This window comes from Haemorhous mexicanus, chromosome Z, assembly GCF_027477595.1.
Source record: "Haemorhous mexicanus isolate bHaeMex1 chromosome Z, bHaeMex1.pri, whole genome shotgun sequence".
Taxonomy (NCBI): Eukaryota; Metazoa; Chordata; class Aves; order Passeriformes; family Fringillidae; genus Haemorhous; species Haemorhous mexicanus.
The window spans coordinates 35,636,458-35,655,876 of record NC_082381.1 but is presented as its reverse complement, the minus strand read 5'-3'; the positions used below and the strand labels follow the sequence as shown (position 1 = coordinate 35,655,876).

Genomic DNA, 19,419 nt, shown 5'->3' with positions numbered 1-19,419 from the left:
AACTGAAACATATGGAGTTTTTCCTGGATGATATGATGGCGAAAGCTCCAGAGACTCCCTCTGCCATTCCTTTTGCTAATGCTTGGGCAACCGTGTTTTCTGGTGCACGCCTCAACCATCAGGTCAATGGTTGGTTCTGTGTCCAGGGGGAGAGCTCTCAAAATTGACCTTTAAACTCATGGTTTGTGTTGGCCATAGCCATTTTTACTAAAATTTCTATCTGAGCCTCTAGGCTCTCAATCTGTTTTTCAAGTATGGTCTTCAATCGGTCAATAAACTTTACAAAGGTTTCTATTGCCCCTTGTTTCATGCTAGCAAAACTTTGGGTGGGAGCAGCATTGTCAGGCGTGAAGAACAGAGAGGTCTTTGCTGTGGTAGCTATGTCAGTTAGAGCATCTTCAGGAAGGTACTTTGCTTGGTCTAGGGGTTTTTGGAAGTCACCTTCTCTGGCAATCTGTTCCACTGATAAATTTTGCTTGTTGGCATCTTTGGCATATTTGTCAGATAATGATTTTAGATGTTTTTTCCAGTGCCTCTTCCATAACATATATTTGGCAGGGTAAAGAAGGCAGTTCATAATATTTTTAATGTCATGTGGACCTAGAACATGCATGGAGTAGGTAGTCTCTAGGAGGTTTTTGAAAAAGTGGGATCCTCGACCATGCTCTTTTGCCACCTTACAAAGTTCCTTTAACTCCCTGTAGGGGACTGGCTCCCAGGTATTGATCGCAGTCACCCTCCTACTGCGTTTGCAAATTACGGGGAAGGCCAGGATCTTTTTGACCAGCTCTGAGTCGCGCTCCTGAGTGGCTTCCCTCTGTGTCTGGGCCCAGCGATGCTCAGACTGGGGATCTGAGGGGTTGCTGTTCTCATCCTCCAAAGAAGATGGAGAGTGCTTGATGATTGTGTGGGCCTTTTTCGGGGGACTGGAATCTGCCTGCTGGTTGGTGGCACTGTGTCCTGGTCTCCTTATCATTCAGGGGAAACTGAACATTCTCAAAAAGTGACATAACAGATTCAGAGGAGAAGAAGGAAAGGAAAGGCTGGAAAGTCTCATTCCCTGCTCCTCCTCTAACAAACTTGGTGCAATTACTAATAGATTCCCAAAACATACTACTGAAACTAGGATGCGGGGTAGGACGAAGAAACCATAAACCATACATATTGTAAGCAGACTCCAGTAACCTTGTAAATGCCCTATAAATCATTATCACCAAGGCCAGCAAAATAGCTATTCCAATCTGTGCCCCTGTACTGTGAAAATTACTTCTTAGGGACAATAATCCTAGTGACCAGAAAGGTATTGAAACCTCAAAAAGGCTTATAGACCAGAACCACATGAAGGCCTCCACCCCAAGAGACATTACGAAATCGAGCAACATGGCTACTGACTGCTTTAACTCACTACAGAGCAAGCACAACCAACATGCAATCAATAATGCTTTTTTCCACTTTCTCGAGCCACGCGTTGGGCACCAATTGATGTATTTGTCCTGGTTCAGGGCAAATTTGGGAGAGAACCCCCCTAGGAAATCGGATTCTACCACCCCTCCCCCAATCGGTCCAGGAGAAAATACCTCCTTGGAGAAAAGTGGAAAAAACCTGTTATTAAACAAGAAAACCTAAACAATATTAAACAATAAAATCCCTTGCTGCTCCAAAGGAGACGACAAACCCAGAAAGTCCCCTCCCCATATTCCAGTTCAGCTCACTCAGTCCCTTATCAGTCCCTCCGGCGCTGGAAATGCCGTGGCCCAGGCCCGGCCCACCGATGTGAGCTGCTGGTGCTCTTATGGTTGTTCAGTCCAGAGCAGGTGTGAACAGGTCCAGAGAAAGGGGAAAAAAAGGAAAAAAACCACAGTCCAGGGAACTTCTTTGCGTCAGCTAGCTAAACTAACTAAAAGCAAAAAAAGAAAAGAGCCCTGTCCCACCGTCTGTTCATCTGCAGACAACGCAGTCCAGAAGCAGGAATGTGTAAGAGTGGGTTCAGTGTCTGAAAACAAACTGCGCGCCTCCTCTCCCCCCTCAATCCTTGAAGCAAGTCTTAAAGGTGCAAAACTTACTATTCAGCATAAATGGAACGAGACGATTGGGGATAAAAGCTTCATATAGTCAACCTAGGACACACTGACAATTGGATGGCACATGCCATGGACCCCTGTGTGACCCACTGTGACGTAGCCACTGCCAAGTGGGAGTCATGGGCCCCTTTGTGACCCACCACCATATGGGCACTTTGTGACCCATCTCTGGCATCAAAGCATCCACCTACATAAACCCGGAGGACACAAGAGGACAGGAAGGAACAAGCAGGGCTGCAAGGAGGCCCTGCATAGCCACCTTATGTATTACTGACTTCTGTCTTCTTTTCCAGGACATCTCCCATCCCTGTGGCTGAAGACCTGGAAGTCCAAGCTCCAGCAGGATTGAACAGACAGACCCCCCCATTGGAGAGAACCCAAGCATGCTCAGATTGACCTCAGTGAATGGGAGGGAAGGGGAAGAGGGGGAGGAGGACAAGGATGATGATAAAAGCCCTGGGGCTGCTCCAGCGCAGCAGCCTGAAAAAGTGGAGGGAGTCCAGCTGCTGCAGGCAGGTAAGTGGCTGAGCTGGGCCTTCCCATGCACTGTGGGAAGAAGGGGAAATGGGAATGGAGCTGATTCCCCCAGTAGCCCTGCTCCATCCAGTGGGCACCCTCAGCCCTAGACTGCAGCCAGAGACAGGGATTGTTGCTCCCACAAGCTGTTGTCTGAAAGCCGGCCCTTGCTGGGGTGTGCAGGGCTCAGCTATGTTCTCCAGCCTCTCCTGCAGTCCCTCAGCTCTGACTGTGCTTGCTTTTTGCCAAATCCAGTTGAGAAACTGCCAGAAAAGAAGAATCACACCCATCGCCACTTCCACAGAAATGCACAGGTACTTACAGGCTTTTCTGCCTGAGCTAGACCTGCTGTTACAGCTCAGCCAAGCACTGCTGCAGAGCAAGAGATTTGACATCCCTTTTTTTCCCACCCTAAGATATTTTTTAATTTCCATAAGCTTCCTGATCCTGAAAACAACACTGGCATGGCCTCTGAGGACATACCAAATGATGACTCCTATAAAAAAGACGGCTCTGCCATGCTGGATGTGACGATGGAAAGTAGCACATCCAGACTTCTTCTCCAGAGGAAAGTAAGTTGTCTATGGCAAGGACTTGGCCAAGGAGCAAATGCATACATTCTCAGGCTGGGTCTGCTGGGCATCCAACAGACTTTTAGGCCATCACAGTATGCTAGGAAAAAAAACACTACTTGGGGAAAACTGGGAAAATGGCTCTCTAGAGTGGCATTCCAATTCCCTGCCATGTCTCCTACAGGTGCCAGCCATTGTGAAGGACATTTACCAGAGGCTCTCATTAATCACGGATGTATCTATTGACTGCAGTCTGGATGACACCCTGGAGGAGATGACCCTTGCACAGCCACATGATGTGGTGGTGACCCTCCTGCGGTGTGCCCCATCATGTGACAGGTATGAGGCCCACAGGCATAGAGGCATCAAGATTCATCAGCTTGAGAGCCCACCAACATGTAGACATTGCCCCACATGTGGTAGCACAAAGAGGAAGATTTTCAGGCCCCTCTGATACCATTGTTTCCCAGTCATGGCATGTCAGCCTGAGACCCTGCTGCTGTGCTCCTTCCCCGTCCTTTGAGGCACCATCACTTGGCTGTCTGCTACTCACAGCAGCAGTGTGGCTTGGTGCTGCTGGAGAGGGGCAGAGGGCAGAGGCAGAGCTGCTGACCAGCTGGAGACCCTGCAGCTGGCCAGGCCACGGTGTTGTGGCCAAAACCCCACTGACACAGGGTTCTGGGCCTGCAGAGTTGCTGTGAACATGTGGAGGGCAAGTGTCTCCTCGCGTAGAACTGTGGAGAAGGTGCTGCCAGAGCTCCTGTGTGTGCTGGAGGACTGGCCGCTGCACAGAACATCCACCTCTGATAAGGACAACTCAGATGTCTTTCCTCTGGCTGTGAGTTTCTGGGCTAGACCCAAGCACATCCTCCTTGAGGATGCTGCCTCTCTGGCATCTCTCCATCCTTTGTCCCCCGTCCATCACTGTATCCTGTGCTTCACATGGTGTTCTAAAAAACTGGATTGTGGCAGGTGCAGAGGCAGCCAGGGCAGATGCTGCTCCCTCTGCAACTGCCCTGGCACAGATCAGTGCCTGAGCTTCATCCTCCCATGGCTGAACCCTGCCACAGAGATGAATCGGTGCTGAGTGTGGTCTGTGATTGTTTTGGTTTTTGCAGGCAACCAGAGCACTGTGGGAGATCATTCACCTGCCCGAGTGCCCCGAGATGTTGATTCTGTATTTCCCCCACCTCTTTGTGGCCCTGCTCTTCCAAGTTTTCTCCAGCACAGAGCACATGCCAGTGGAAGTCAATGCCTTCTGGAGGCAATGCCAGCACAAGCACTTCCTGCCCAAGAACCCCAACAGGTGCTCCACTCTGGTCATCCCATCTCCATGGTGCCCTTGGAGCTGAGGCCAGAACTCCTGGCGTAACCTGGGCTTTGCTCTGCACACAGATTTGCATTGATGACCATGAAAGCATTGCTCTGTGAACTTCAGTATAATGATGTGGTGTCTGAAGTTGAACGTGAGTGTGGCTGGGACACACTCCTCAACACTGACACCCACCACCATACAGTGGGTCTTCTGGCCAGGTGAGAGTCTCAGTCTCTCCGCTCCGACTGTTATTTCTCCACAGTGTCTACATAATCCCTGTGATCACGAGTGAGAGGGACTTGTCACTGAGACATGGTGCAGCAGAGGGACAGTTCTTGAAGGGCTGGGTGCACTGGACAAGCCACAACCCAAAGTGCCAGCATCTCTTTCCATGAGGAGTGCCAGTGTCTCTGTGCTGATGGCACAGAGCAGGGGCTCTGTCAGCAGGTGGCCTCACTGAGGACAGCCTGCTGGGAACAGAGAGGTTGCATTGAGGGCCACTGACAGCCTGGGAGACAGGGCTGCCCTGTGGGCAGAAAGGGTGGTTTTTCAGCCTCTTCATTCCTGAAATGAGCCTGCTGGTGTTTGGCTCTACCCTCCTCTGTGCAAGAAGTAGTGGTGAAAGAAGAGGCCTCTGTGAGTCAGTCCCAGGAGAGGTCTGCCTGCCCTGCTCAGAGTCCACAATGTCTTTTTTCCTCTACCAGAGCAATGCTCAGGATCTCACCATCTTTGTGTTACCGAATTGCACGCCACCTGTTCAGGCTTCTTCGTAGAGAGGAGGCACGCTGGGAGGTGGCTGCCATGGCCTTCCTTGTTGAGGTGAGCCTGATGGTGAGCACTGCCTCGCCAAGCTGTGTCCCACCACTCTGCCCTCTTAGAGATGCGGCTGCAGGGGAGTCCAGTCAGTGAAGGAGGGACAGAAGTGGGCTCGGCTCTGTGCCCTGTTGTCCCTTGCTTCTGGGGTGACACCTATGGTTTGTGCTGTTCTAGTGACAGCTCCTCCTCTTCCATCATGCCTACTCAAGGCCAAGATATTGGAGGCTGCCAAGAGCTGATGGACAGAGTGGAGCAAGTGAGCCACCTGTGCAGGGCAGTGGAAGCGCAGGGGTGCTCTGCAGCCTCTACTACCTTTGCCTGCCTTTAATCTTCCATATGCCCTTACTGCTGTCCATACCTAACCCTGTGCAGTGATCGCATTCTATCAGCTGTGCATGCCGGTCACTGATTTGTGTTTCAGATCCTGCCTTGCCTTAACATAAAGCAATGGGGTGAACGCATCCTACAACTTTTCCCAATCTACCTATGGAGGGAGTGCAGAGTGATGCGTCTCCTCGTGCTCAGATGCCTCATGGTACTCTGCAAGAGACCCTCTATGGTAAGAAGCAGCCAGCCAGCCAGCTGCACCCTCTATCATAAATCTTATTCTGAACCCTAGTTGCCAATGTCCTCATCCTGACCTGAGTGGGGAACCAACCAGTAGAACACCCATTCATCATCATTGGCCAACTAGCGTCATTCACTTACTTCATAATCATTCTAGTTCTATTCCCCCTCGTGGCCGCTCTAGAAAATAAACTACTAAAACTCTAATTAACTCTAACAGTTTGTAAAAACATTGGTCTTGTAAGCCAAAGATTGAAGACTAAACCCCTTCTTAGAGTTACCCTACTGTTCAGCCCACTATTTCAGGAAGAAAGGACTCAAACCTTCATCTCCAACTCCCAAAGCCGGCATTTTAAACTGAACTACTCCCTGACCCTCCCCCTAACTGAGTAACACAGTAGCTTGCACTTGGATGCGCTTCAGAAGATGAGAGGCTTCTTCCAGCTCTCCTGACTTTCCGTTCATCTACGAGACTCCATCAGAACAGGCCTTTGGCTCCTGGGCTCTGAGGCAGCAGCATGGGATTGAACTGATGGAGTGGTTTTGGCAATGCAGCCTTTCATGGCTTCACAACATTGCATTGTGTTCCACACAGGCCAACACAATGTGGGCCCTGACTGAAAGCCTCACAGAGGTGCTGAAGGATGAAGACAGGGAGGTGAGGGGGATGACCCTCTCTGTGCTAAGTGAGATGCTCCTGAACAGAGATGTGCCAATTGCCAGTTCCCTCGCTCTGCAGCTGGCTGAGGCACTCCGGCCACTCGTTGACAATGTAAGGCTCTGTGCCCACCACCATAGGTGCTGGGTGCTGCCAAGAAACTGTTCTCTTGTGGATTTTCAGTTTCATGCACAGGTGGGCCTGGAGCAGTCAGTTCTGAGGTTCTTGCTGTCTTCCTTTTCACCAGGATATGAGCCGTGTGCAGCTGCTCTCCATTCGCCTCTTTCAAGCAGTGATGAAGTTGGTAGAGGAAGAGGGAAAAAAGCCCCTAGAGAGGATTGTACGCCAGAGCCTGTTCCCACTGTTCTGCCACTTGCATGACAAGAACCAGTTTGTGGCAGAGGTTAGAACTTCTTAAATGCTGGTGTCCAATTTGGATGTGACTTGGCTGCCTCTTGTGCTGTTGCCTGGTGGAGCCAATGGCCACTGTATCCTCCTCCTCCTCTTAGCTACAGAGCAGCAGTTCTGGGATACTTCTTTTCTCCTGTCCTGGCAGTACTAGGTGTCTGGGGTGGGGGCTGACTCTTCACTCTTCCCAGGCTCATGAAGTTGGTTTCCCAGCTGCTTCATCCTCCCACTAAGGACCAGGAAAGGCCCTGAGCCTTGCCCATGTTCAGGGATAGAGGTTCCGTAGTCTCAGCAGTGGTTAAATCTCCTGATATCTACTGTTCTGTAGGCCTCCTGGGAAACTCTGCTTCAAGTTAACACATTCCTGCAAGAAAGGAAGTTCGAGGATCTATTGGAAATGAAATGGAGGGGTGAAAAGTGCCTGGTAAGAATGGATTCAAAGCCACAGACAGCCTTGTCAATGCTTTTTAGGCCAGCATGGTGCACTGCAAAGGAAAACACTTCTTGAGGAAAGCTGGGGAAATGGTTCTCTCTAGTGGCACTTGAATTCTCTGCCATGTCTCCTACAGGTGCCGACTATTGTGAGGGACATTTACCAATGGCTCGCATTCATCACAGATGTGTCTGCTGAGCATAGACTAGATAAGACCCTGCAGGAGATGACCCTTGCACAGCCACTTGATGTGGTGGTGACCCTCCTGCGGTGTGCCCCATCATGTGACAGGTATGAGGCCCACAGGCATAGAGGGATAAGGATTCATCAGCTTGAGAGTTCGTCAACGTGTAGACACTGTCCCACGTGGTAGCACAAAGAGGAAGATTTTCAGGCCTCTTTGATGCCATTGTTTCCAAGTAATGGCATGTCAGCCCGAGACCCTGCAGCTGTGCTCCTTCCTTGTCCTTCGAGGCACCATCACTTGGCTGTCTGCTACTCACAGCAGCAGTGTGGCTTGGTGCTGCTGGAGAGGGGCAGAGGGCAGAGGCAGAGCTGCTGACCAGCTGGAGACCCTGCAGCTGGCCAGGCCATGGTGTTGTGGCCAAAACCCCACTGACACAGAGTTCTGGGCCTGCAGAGTTGCTGTGACCATGTGGAGGGCAATTATATCCTCAAGCAGAATTGTGGAGAAGGTGCTGCCAGAGCTCCTGTGTGTGCTGGAGGACTGGCCGCTGCACAGAACATCCACCTCTGATAAGGACAACTCAGATGTCTTTCCTCTGGCTGTGAGTTTCTGGGCTAGACCCAAGCACATCCTCCTTGAGGATGCTGCCTCTCTGGCATCTCTCCATCCTTTGTCCCCCGTCCATCACTGTATCCTGCGCCTCACATGGTGTTCTAAAAAACTGGATTGTGGCAGGTGCAGAGGCAGCCAGGGCAGATGCTGCTCCCCCTGCAACTGCCCTGGCACAGATCAGTGCCTGAGCTTCATCCTCCCATGGCTGAACCCTGCCACAGAGATGAATCGGTGCTGAGTGTGGTCTGTGATTGTTTTGGTTTTTGCAGGCAACCAGAGCACTGTGGGAGATCATTCACTTGCCCCAGGGCCCCGAGATGTTGATTCTGTATTTCCCCCACCTTTTTGTGGCCCTGCTCTTCCAAGTTTTCTCCAGCACAGAGCACATGCCAGTGGAAGTCAATGCCTTCTGGAAGCGATGCCAGCACAAGCACTGCCTGCCCAAGAACCCCAACAGGTGCTCCACTCTGGTCATCCCATCTCCATGGTGCCCTTGGAGCTGAGGCCAGAACTCCTGGCGTAACCTGGGCTTTGCTCTGCACACAGATTTGCATTGATGACCATGAAAGCATTGCTCTGTGAGCTTCAGTATAATGATGTGGTGTCTGAAGTTGAACGTGAGTGTGGCTGGGACACACTCCTCAACACTGACACCCACCACCATACAGTGGGTCTTCTGGCCAGGTGAGAGCCTCATTCTCTCTGCTCCGACTGTTATTTCTCCACAGTGTCTACATAATCCCTGTGATCACGGGTGAGAGGGACTTGTCACTGAGACATGGTGCAGCAGAGGGACAGTTCTTGAAGGGCTGGGTGCTCTGGACAAGCCACAACCCAAAGTGCCAGCATCTCTTTCCATGAGGAGTGCCAGTGTCTCTGTGCTGATGGCACAGAGCAGGGGCTCTGTCAGCAGGTGGCCTCACTGAGGACAGCCTGCTGGGAACAGAGAGGTTGCATTGAGGGCCACTGACAGCCTGGGAGACAGGGCTGCCCTGTGGGCAGAAAGGGTGGTTTTTCAGCCTCTTCATTCCTGAAATGAGCCTGCTGGTGTTCGGCTCTACCCTCTTCTGTGCAAGAAGTAGTGGTGAAAGAAGAGGCCTCTGTGAGTCAGTCCCAGGAGAGGTCTGCCTGCCCTGCTCAGAGTCCACAATGTCTTCTTACCCCTGCCAGAGCAATGCTCAGGATCTCACAGTCTTTGTGTTACCGAATTGCACGCTACCTGTTCAGGCTTCTTCGCAGAGAGGAGGCACGCTGGGAGGTGGCTGCCATGGCCTTCCTTGTTGAGGTGAGCCTGATGGTGAGCACTGCCTCGTCAAGCTGTGTCCCACCACTCTGCCCTGTTAGAGATGTGGCTGCAGGGGAGTCCAGTCAGTGAAGGAGGGACAGAGGTGGCCCTTTTGTCCCTTGCTGCTGTGGTGCCACAACACTCTCACTGCTGTGTGTGTTTCAGGTCTTGCCTTTCCTTAAGTTAGATAACTGGGACGGACGCATCCTACAACTTGTCCAAATCTACCTATTCAAGGAGAGCAGTGCGATGCGTCTCCTGGTGCTCAGATGCCTGATATTACTCTGCAAGAGACCATCTATGGTGAGAGGCAGGCTGCCCAGCTGAAGTTATGCAGGCAGCGTGGGGCTGAGTAACACAGTAGCTTGCACTTGGATGGACTTGAGCAGATGGGAAGCTTCTTTCAGCTCTCCTGACTCCCTATTTGCCTGGCTGAAGCGTTTGGCTTTTGGGCTCTGAGGCATTAGTATGGAATTAAACTGATGGAGTGGTTTTGGCAATGCAGCCTTTCATGGCTTCACAACATTGTTGTGTTCCACACAGGCTGAGAGCATGCAAAACCTGACTGAAAGCCTCACAGAGGGGCTTAAAGATGAAGACAGGGAGGTGGTGTGGATGACCCTCTCTGTGCTAAGTGAGATGCTCCTGAACAGAGATGTGCCAATTGCCAGTTCCCTCGCTCTGCAGCTGGCTGAGGCACTCCGGCCACACTTTGACAACGTAAAGGTCTGTGCCCACCTCTTTTCCTCTGCCCCCGTCATCTCCCCCCCATCCCCCCCCCACTTCCCCCCGATATGCTGCCAGGAAACTGTTCCTTGGGTGTTTTCAGTTCCATGCCCGGGTAGGCCTGGAGCAGTCAGTTCTGAGGTTCTTGCTCTCTTCACTAGGATGACAGCCACGTGCAGCTGCTCTCCATTCACCTCTTTCAAGCAGTGATGGAGTTGGTGGGGGAAGAAGGAGAATGGGCCCTGCAGGACTGTGTGCGCCAGAGCCTGATTCCGCTCTTCTTCCACATGTATGATGAGAACCAGTTTGTGGCAGAGGTGAGGACACTGAGCTACTAGTATCTCCTGTGAGCAGGCTCAGCTGCCTTCTGTTGTTGTGCCTCAGACTGCAGCACTTCGCCTTCTTCTGGCCTTTGGCTGGGCCTATGCCCTGGGATGCTCTGCCATCTCCCTGCTCTGCAGGCCTCCTGGGAAGCCCTGATTCAAGCAACGATATTCCTGAAGAAGTGGAATCTTGTGCAGCTTCTGGAGACAGAAGAGCTGTGGAGGTTTGGCGAGTACTTGGTAAGGGTGGCCTCAAAGCCCCAGACTGCGTCTGAACAGACGCTCTGTCCTCAATACCCACAGGCAGCTGTGGCCCCTGCCTGCTGCTGCACTCATCACCAACAGCCTGCTCCCCACACACTACTCCCCTCTTGCATATAGCCCAGCAGGCTCTTCTCCAAGCTCCTGTGCTTCCCTGAGCCAGGCGGCCAAGAGAGCCCAAGCCCAGCTGTGGTTTGGCATCAGGACAGCACTGAGGGTCCCTGTGGAGTAACCAATGCTATGCTCCCTCCAACCCAACTGTTGGCTGGCCATCAGGAGTGTGTATGCAGGGATACCAGTCCAGGGATGCAGGGAAAGAGACAATGCCAATCCTTCCCTCTGTCCCCTTGTGCTCTCTTTAGCTGGAAGAGGACAGAGACAGAGCAGATGGGTACTTGCGCCAGTCCGCGACGTACCTGCAGAGCCCACAGAAGTCTATGCGAGAGGCAGCCGTCAGGCTCACTGGTGAGCCAAAACCCTCAGGGTCTCTTGCTGCCCTACTGTAGCTTGGCCCCAGCCCCAGCATGACCCAGCCCAGCGGCTGTGGTACTCTGACTATGCCTTAGGACTCCCTGCCACCCTCTGCCACCCTTGTCATTTATACATGGCTCAGCCCTGCCAAGGGGAGGAGGGTATGTGGCCAGACTAACAGCACTGGTGCTGGGGAGCTGTGCCACTAGGGTGATGACAAGCTCAGCAGCTGCCACTTGATCAGGCAACAGGAATTGCTCCAGGTCACTTGTGAGGATCAATGGGGACAGTGGGATGTCAGAAGGGACAGGTGCGAATGCATGAAAGATCCTGGGCAGGGCTCTGCAAAGGGCGTGGTGTGGGCAGAGCAGACAGAGATTTAACGGATGCATGAGGTATTCATGGCAAGCACCTTACTTCCAGTTGCCTTCTGAGCATGAGAAGATCTGGGATTGGGTGAGGTGGGACAGAGTGGGGCTGCCATGACTAGAGAAATTGCTGGAATGCCCTAAGGTCTGGGCTCTGACCTTGTGATGTTGGTGAATGGTGCTGCATCCAGCTGGTGGCCAGTCACCAGTGATGTCCCTCACGGGTCTGTGCTGGAGCCAGTTCTGTTCAATATCTTTATCAATGACATGGATGATGGTATTGAGTAAATTTGCAGATGACACTAAGCTAGAATCGTGTGACAATCTGTTGGAAGGTAGGAAGACTCTGCAGAGAGACCTGGAATGGTTGAATGGATGGGCAAAGTCCAATAGGATGAAGTTTAATAAATCCAAGTGCAGAGTCCTGCATTTTGGCCACAATAACCCCCTGCAGCACTACAGGCTGGGGACGGTGTGGCTGGAGAGTGCCCAGGCAGAAAGGGACCTGGGAGCACTGGAGGACAGCCGGCTGAACAGGAGCCAGCAGTGAGCCCTGGTGGCCGAGAAGGCCAAGAGCATCCTGGCCTGTGTCAGGAATAGTGTGGCCAGCAGGAGCAGTGAGGCCATCCTTCCTCTATAGTCAGCCCTGGTGAGGCTGCACCTTGAGTGCTGTGTCCAGTTCTGACCCCTCAGTTTGGGAAGGATGTCGAGATGCTTGAGCGCATCCAGACGAGGCAACAAGGCTGGTGAGGGGCTTGGAACACAAGTGCTGTGAGGAACGACTGAGGGAGCTGGGGTTGTTTAGCCTGGAGAAAAGGAGACTCAGAGGTGACCTTATCAGTATCTACAACTTCTGAAAGGTGTCTGTAGTCAGTTGGGGGGTTGGTCTCTTTCACCAGGCAGCAAATGACAGAACCAGAGGACACAGTCTCGAGCTGCATCAAGGGAAATACAGGTTGGATATTAGGAAAAAGGTTTTCACATAAAGAGTGATAAAGTACTGGAATGGTCTGCCTAGGGAGTGGTGGAGTCACCATCCCTGGATGTGTTTAAGAAAAGATTGGATGTGGCACTCAATGCCATGGTTTAGTTGAGATGTTAGGGCATGGGTTGGACTTGATGATCTTGAAGGTCTCTTCCAACCCAGTCATTCTGTGAATTGTCTCTGTTCCTCTCTGTTCCAGCCCGTCAAGGCATGACATGTAACTTTAGCCCCTCTATCTGTAACCTTGTAACTCAAACCCGGCACTTTCTAAGAACTGGAGAGAGAAATCCTCACTCCAGATTCAGGCTGCTGCAAAACCAGCTCCGAGAGGCATGGAGGAGGCGAGCTTCTGTCTTGGAAAATAGCTGGTCTACTCGCAGGTGCAATGTTGGGTCACAAAGCTGGAGGTCCCCACACTACTGATCCCAAGAACACTCAGGGCCATCTGAATAGAAATATTCTGTGGCTTCTGGCCTCTCCCAACACACAGGACAGCTTTCCTCTTACGGAAATTTTTAGTTTCACTTTTCTTTACCCCTTTTAAGGAAACTATTAAAATGCAAAATAAAAAGGCACTAGTTCACAATCTCTTTCCTTGGCTTCCTGCCAGTCAGAGCCCAGTCTGCAGCTGGCACTACAGCTGTACACTGAGCTGTCTGCATTGACTAGATATCTTAACACACATATTTTCACTGAGCATACCTGCTAGTATACTAAGAGGGAAACAAAACCATCTCAATACATTTTACCACTGCTCTTTTATGCAGCATTATAACAAGCAACAAACTTAACAGTATGAAGGCTAACAAAAATGTCATAGGACAAAAATATTTATTGATATGAAACCACAAAGGATCCTCAAAAGTCAGCTATTGATCAAGAGACTGATCCTTCTCTACTTTTTAACATACTAAGTCAAGCATTCATCACCATCTAACAGGCCTGAACTGGGATGTAAGTTCACAGAGAATATTCTGAATTGGAAGCGACCTACAATGATCATTGAGGCTGACTCTTTAAATAAATGATTCATATGGGGATTGTGTGTGAATACATGAATGTGTATGTGACCTTGGTGTTGTTAGCAAGCTGATTGATTGTATTTGATAAGGACAGTAAAACAGAACAGTATAGCCTTGGAGAAATAAAAATAGGATGTAACTTAATCAAAAGAAATCCTCCAAGACAAGCAGGATGCCAGCTAAGCTCTGCAAGGCTGACAAAGCAAGAGTTATAAATAATATTGCACTTACTCAAAAGTGGGGGTTGAGGAGCAGCCACCTAAAAAGGACACCAGATGTTGAAGACCACAGAAGAAGACCCCCAAAGAACCACAGAAGAACTTCTGATAAGAGGTGTGACAGTGTAAAATAAAGTAAAACATACACATCAAGTAAGTGGGGATAGCTGATTATGTAAATCAGTGTGTATGATAAAACTTCTGTTTACACAACACTCAGGGCAATTAATTAGAGGAAGGGTCCTCCAAGTGACCACCATGCTTCAATAAAGAATGCCTCCTTTCTAATACTTAAAACTCTTGTAGAAAGTTTCTATCTGGAAAATTTTGGTATCATATTTGCTATAAGATGAGCACTGATTTCTTTAAGAAGGCTTTTATTATTCCTCCTGAATAAGTCTTTTTTGTTTGAAAAAAAGGCTTGTACATGGCCTGACAGCTGGTCTACTACCACCCAGCCACAGGTGGCATGTCTGCAGGGTCTCTTTGCATTCCCTGAGAATGGAAATCAGTCCATGGTCACCCTCCTAACTGTGAGCTCAGTCTGCTACCTCAAAACTCATGTCAAATCGGGCAGTCATTTGTGATTCTCTTTTGTGGTGGCATAAATTCCTGGAGCTAAATTCCTGTGGTGGCTATTGCTGGCCATATTTTTTGTACTTGGATAAATATTGCCTGTGTCCCTCTATAGGACTGATCATGAAACCATCTGGCCAGAGTGACTAAATATTCTCTGTCATAATTGATATTCTGCTTTACTTGAAATGTGTATCACTTGCTCACACTGGTGACGTTTTTCTCCGTCATTATACACTGCTATTAGATTTTTGGATTATAGGTGTTAAGATGTGGTATCTATGTGTCTGTTGTGGCATTAGAACTTTGGGTTCCTCCTGCTGCTGCTGCCACTGAGTTAATTCAGGCTGGTGCTCCTGCTGCAACTGTATGTAGTTGCAATCAATCTCTCGTGAGGTCCTAATTTCTGCATTACCTCTCCACTAGCTGTTCTCAAAGTTCTCAGTTGTCTCAGTCAAAGACTTAGTCAATCCCCCTAACCTAGGAATCTGTGCACGTCAGATGCCACAGCCCTTCGAGTACTTCTGTGTAACTGCAGAAGTGCTGGCTAACAAGCTCTCAACTTCTACAACTAACAACCTGCCAGTCCTCACCACAGACATTGGTACAGACCAAGGGGTAGAATGTTACCCGTACTTTGCCAAGATATAACAAGAAAGGAGAGAAATAAAGACGGAAAAGAGGAAAAGAGAAGGAAAATCTTGACGACTCCGTAAAACATTCAAAACAAACAAGGCTGACAGGATTCCGGTATTACCACCTACACGGAACGTCATTCATTGAAATCGCATGATACCTGAGAGGTATCGCGCTGCTTCTTCAGTCACGGCCGACTGTGGCACTATTACGCAACACGGATTCCACAACACACTCTGTAAGGCTCTGCCGGGCACAGAGCCACCCCAGGCGCTTCCTTCCGTGTGTAGGGCGGCTCCGCCTCCCGCAGCCGCCGCGCCGGTGCGATCTCTGCCCGGCGCTGGGCACACGTCACGGCGCCGCGCCCGCCCGGCCCCGCTGCTGCGTCGGGGGCAGCGCCTGTGGTCCCCGCGTGTGGCGGAGCCCCCTCTCTGTGCCGGAGCCATGTCGCGGCCCAAGAACGTCCCGCCGCGGCAGCACGGCGCGGGCACAGCGCGCTCGGGCGCTCCCGCCGCGCCGGGCCGCGGCCGAGGCGGCAAAGGTCTAAGGGATATCCGTGTGGACGAGGAGGTGGAGATCGCGGTGAACCTCGCTCTGGAGCGGTTCCGCTACAGCGAGGACACGGGTGCGTGGGGGAGCCGCGCGGGGCGGGCGGGCAGCCGGGCCCGCGGGCTCTCCCGGGCAGGAGCATCTCGGGCGGCCGCGCTGCCCCGGGGCGGCCGAGTCCCGCACGGGTGCCCGGGGACAGCGCTGCCACCAGTCCCGCTGTGCACGGGGAGCCTGGTGGGTTTGGGGACTGATAAACTCGCGGCGCCGAGGTCTTTACGTCACGGATACTGCCTGTTGAGTTTTTGTGCTCGGGTTTTTATTTTATTAATTCTCTTTCCAGAAATGGAGTTTCCGTCTTCTTTCAGTAGAACCGAAAGAGCTTTTGTTCACCGGCTCTGTCATTCTCTTGGACTGATATCGAAGAGTAAAGGGTAAGTTTGACTCTTATTTTTCTGTATTATTTTCTCTTTCTGGTGCAAATTTATGGGATTTCGTAATCAGTGTTAAAACGGTCTGTGTTTTTATCTTGTCCTGCAGTGAAATTGAAATAAACAGGGCAGGAGATCTCCCTCCTTTTTCATGCCTTTATTAAAAGTGTTAGCTCAGGGTTGGGAGGCCCAATACACCCGCAGTTTCGCTGTCGCAGCTCCCTGGAGCGACTCAGAGGAGGAGGAAAAGGCTGCCTGTCCCCCAGGCGGCAGAGCTGGGGGGGTTCGTCCTCACGAGAGCAGGATGGTGTTTATATTCCTGGTTCTCAGCTCTTGAGTTTGCATTCTTGGGTCCTGGCTCCAACCAACATCTTCTGAAGTTGTGGTGAGGGGCCATTTAAGGTTTTCAGCGTCTCTGCTGACTCTGGACTTCTCCCTTAATGTCCAGACACTATTTTGATCCCTAAATTCCATATTGGCTCGCCGGTTTAGGGGTTTATTAATTGCGTTTGGAATGGGGGCTTGCCCCATTGCATCTTGGCTCTAAACTTATTTTGAGTACTAACTCCTGGTCCCCTCCCCTCCACCGTCTAGCGGGGAGGATGCCATCCTCCCACCTGGCTGCAAGCCGGGTGATGCTGATACAAGAGAGTGAATTCTCAACCATAGATGGCTAACGACCTGATACTTAACAGGTGATTACAACATGCAGCCAACAAAAGCACTCCTCTGCCAGAACTGGTTAAACCTGTAATTCCACAACATTTACAAAAAAATGAGTAACCCTTTTTTTGTTCATAACAGTCATGAGGAAATGTACTAGAGAAGAAACTTTAAAAAGTAAATATAAAAATAATTGTCTCTGTGCTTTGCTTGATGTCTGAGTAAAACAGCACATGACGTACTAGTTTGTAATGCAGTTTTGAGGGCTTCGTGTGCATAAGAAAGACTTCTCATAAAGATCCTTCCTGTTTTTGTTTTCCCTGCACTAATGTGTTTTCAAAGGTTTTGCATGGAATCTCCTGCGTTGACAGGTGGAATTTAGAATAGCTTGTTCAAAAGAGTGTTTCTGTTGGGAAGCATAGTAGAGGGTTCAAGTGTTGCTAGCAGGCAGAGGGAGGTTATAGTTCGCCTCTACTCAGCACTGATGAGACTACACCAAGTGTGTTGTGTCTGTCCAGGGCTGGGATCACCAGGAGGACAGAGACCTAGGCTGGTGAGAGTTCAGTGAAGGACCAGCAACTTGGTGAAGGGGATGGAGCATCTCCTCTATGCAGAAAGGGCCAGAGTGCTAGGACTTTTCAGCCTACAGAAGACAAGGCTCAGGGGGTCTCAGCAGTGTATGTAAGTACTTGAAATGAGGATGTAAAGAGGACAGAGTCGTTTTTACCAGGGGCTGCTGGAGGTGGTTGTGCCTTTCCTCACAGAGGCTGCCCTTGCTGGCACCTGGATACATACACCAGTCTTCCACCCTTGCCAGGGACAGGTCACTGGGCTCTTAGTGTGACCTGTTCTTATCCTGAGAACTTGTTTTGAAAGTGTTGATGTGTCAGTTGTAGCCCAGGCACAAGTTAGTTCAGTTTCAAATACATTTATGACGATTCTTTGCATTTTGGTGTCAAGAGTTCACACTGAGAAGTAGGTCAGTGTTATGGTTAAGTGTTTTGGCTCCATTTCTACATAATAAATCTTTGATAATGAACATCCTGAGATCTGATACGTTTTTCTGGATTTTGTTAAGGCTTGGAATGCCACTAGCAGGGAGCTTTTTCGTCTATTTTTATTTGTTGATTTTTAACTTCTAAATCTTTCAAGTTAGTCTTAAATTCGCTTTGATATCACAACTCTCAGTATTGATTGATAAAATGATTGGTAGAGCTGGCTGTATTTTGGGAGACAGATGCGGTGATAATCAGGGCATAGTCATCCGATATCTGCAGCGTCTGTTCTGCACTACCTCACATGAATAGAAGCTGCTTTTGATGATGATTATTGTGAGTCTTCATTATGCTATTTAGGACATTATTTAGAGGATTCTTGTTATGATATTATATTTGAAAATAAGCTTAAAGTCACCTTGTCAAAGATCATTACATGAAGGTAACTAGTTGACTTATTCCTGAAATGCCTTTTTTCCTTTCTCCCAGAAAAGGAGCAAATCGATACCTAACTGTAAGAAAAAAGAATGGATCGGGACTGAAATGCGCAGTAATGACTTGTGCCTTAACTCCTGGTACAAAACATGCTATTTGCACTTTAATTCGAAATTTTCCAGTCACAAATAAAGAACGAACAGAGCTTCTGCCAAAGACAGAACAAGGAAATGCATGCGCTGTTGAATCTGGTATGTTCTGTGTGTCTTGTGATATGGACTTGTCAATCAACAGGTTGAAAAAACAACCCACAAAACAAACCTCTCTATTTTGTGTCTCTTCTTCTCTCCTAACTGACACTCTTCTTACTAAACAAAGCTAATAATTTTCTTGTCTTGTAATTGTTAATATAGATTATTTTAAAACCCGTGTCATAAGATGCCCAGGCAGTTGTGACAGCCACATTGCAATGTCTCCCCTGTACCAAGTTAATTTTCATTCTTTGAGACAACTTCAACCATATTTTTTTTTTTAAATACAGTTGGGAAATGTGGATTCCTGCAAGTTCCATGGGGTAAGAATAAAGAGACAGGTGTTACCATCACTCTGTGTAAGAATACCCTTCAGAGAAAATGAGACTGTCTGTTGTGCCTGTAGGAATTCATATCCTTGATAAAAGAAGGAATTCGTATTTTGTTTTGTCATCCAAAATAGATTCAGTCTGTAGGAGCTGTTAAGTAAACTTCAGCTATTATGTAAACTACTTGATTTCTAGAGTACATAAAGTCCTCTTGAAGACAAACTTCTGATATAAGATGGGTTTTTTTAAATAATGCTTTTGGCATGGTTGTTACTTTAAAGTTATGTTTGTAAAAGTTATGCTTCTGTGTACAAAGCTGGGTGTAGTGAACAGAGAACATAGCAGTATGCCTTCTGATTCATTGTGTTCGTTCTTTAAGTGCTTCCTTTGCTAGTGTTCTTTCTCAGTTCTTTCATTTGTTTAATAGAATTGTTTAGTGAACAGAGGGAAACTATGATAAAAGAACCAAAAAGCAATTTCTTAGGGAAGTAGGGTATAATTTAATGAATAATTTAAATTTTATCTTTCTTTACATCTCCAGAGTGGTCTTTGGCTCTTTTAATCTGTTAGTTGGTGTCTGTCTTGGTAAAACAGTGTTTGGAATTTAATATGTGAATCTGTTAATTGCATTAAATAATTGCATTATGCCTATATAATTGCATTAAAATTGCATTGACAGTGAGCTTCACATTCTTCTGAAAAATAATTATTAAGGAATTATAGAGTAGCATTT

At 49.1% G+C, this 19,419-nt stretch overlaps 1 protein-coding gene across 2 annotated transcripts in view; it reads left to right on the top strand.

The window, feature by feature from the left end:
- Positions 1–15,174: 15,174 nt before the first annotated feature.
- Positions 15,175–19,419, top strand: part of LOC132322532 (3'-5' RNA helicase YTHDC2-like) — a 30,487-nt gene continuing 26,242 nt past the window's right edge. For both annotated transcript variants that reach the window (XM_059837034.1, XM_059837033.1), the window contains exons 1-3: positions 15,175–15,661; positions 15,926–16,016; positions 18,161–18,357. In XM_059837034.1, the coding sequence (XP_059693017.1) occupies positions 15,190–15,661; positions 15,926–16,016; positions 18,161–18,357 (760 nt within the window). In that variant the 5' untranslated portion in view covers positions 15,175–15,189. The remainder of the gene's footprint in view (positions 15,662–15,925; positions 16,017–18,160; positions 18,358–19,419) is intronic.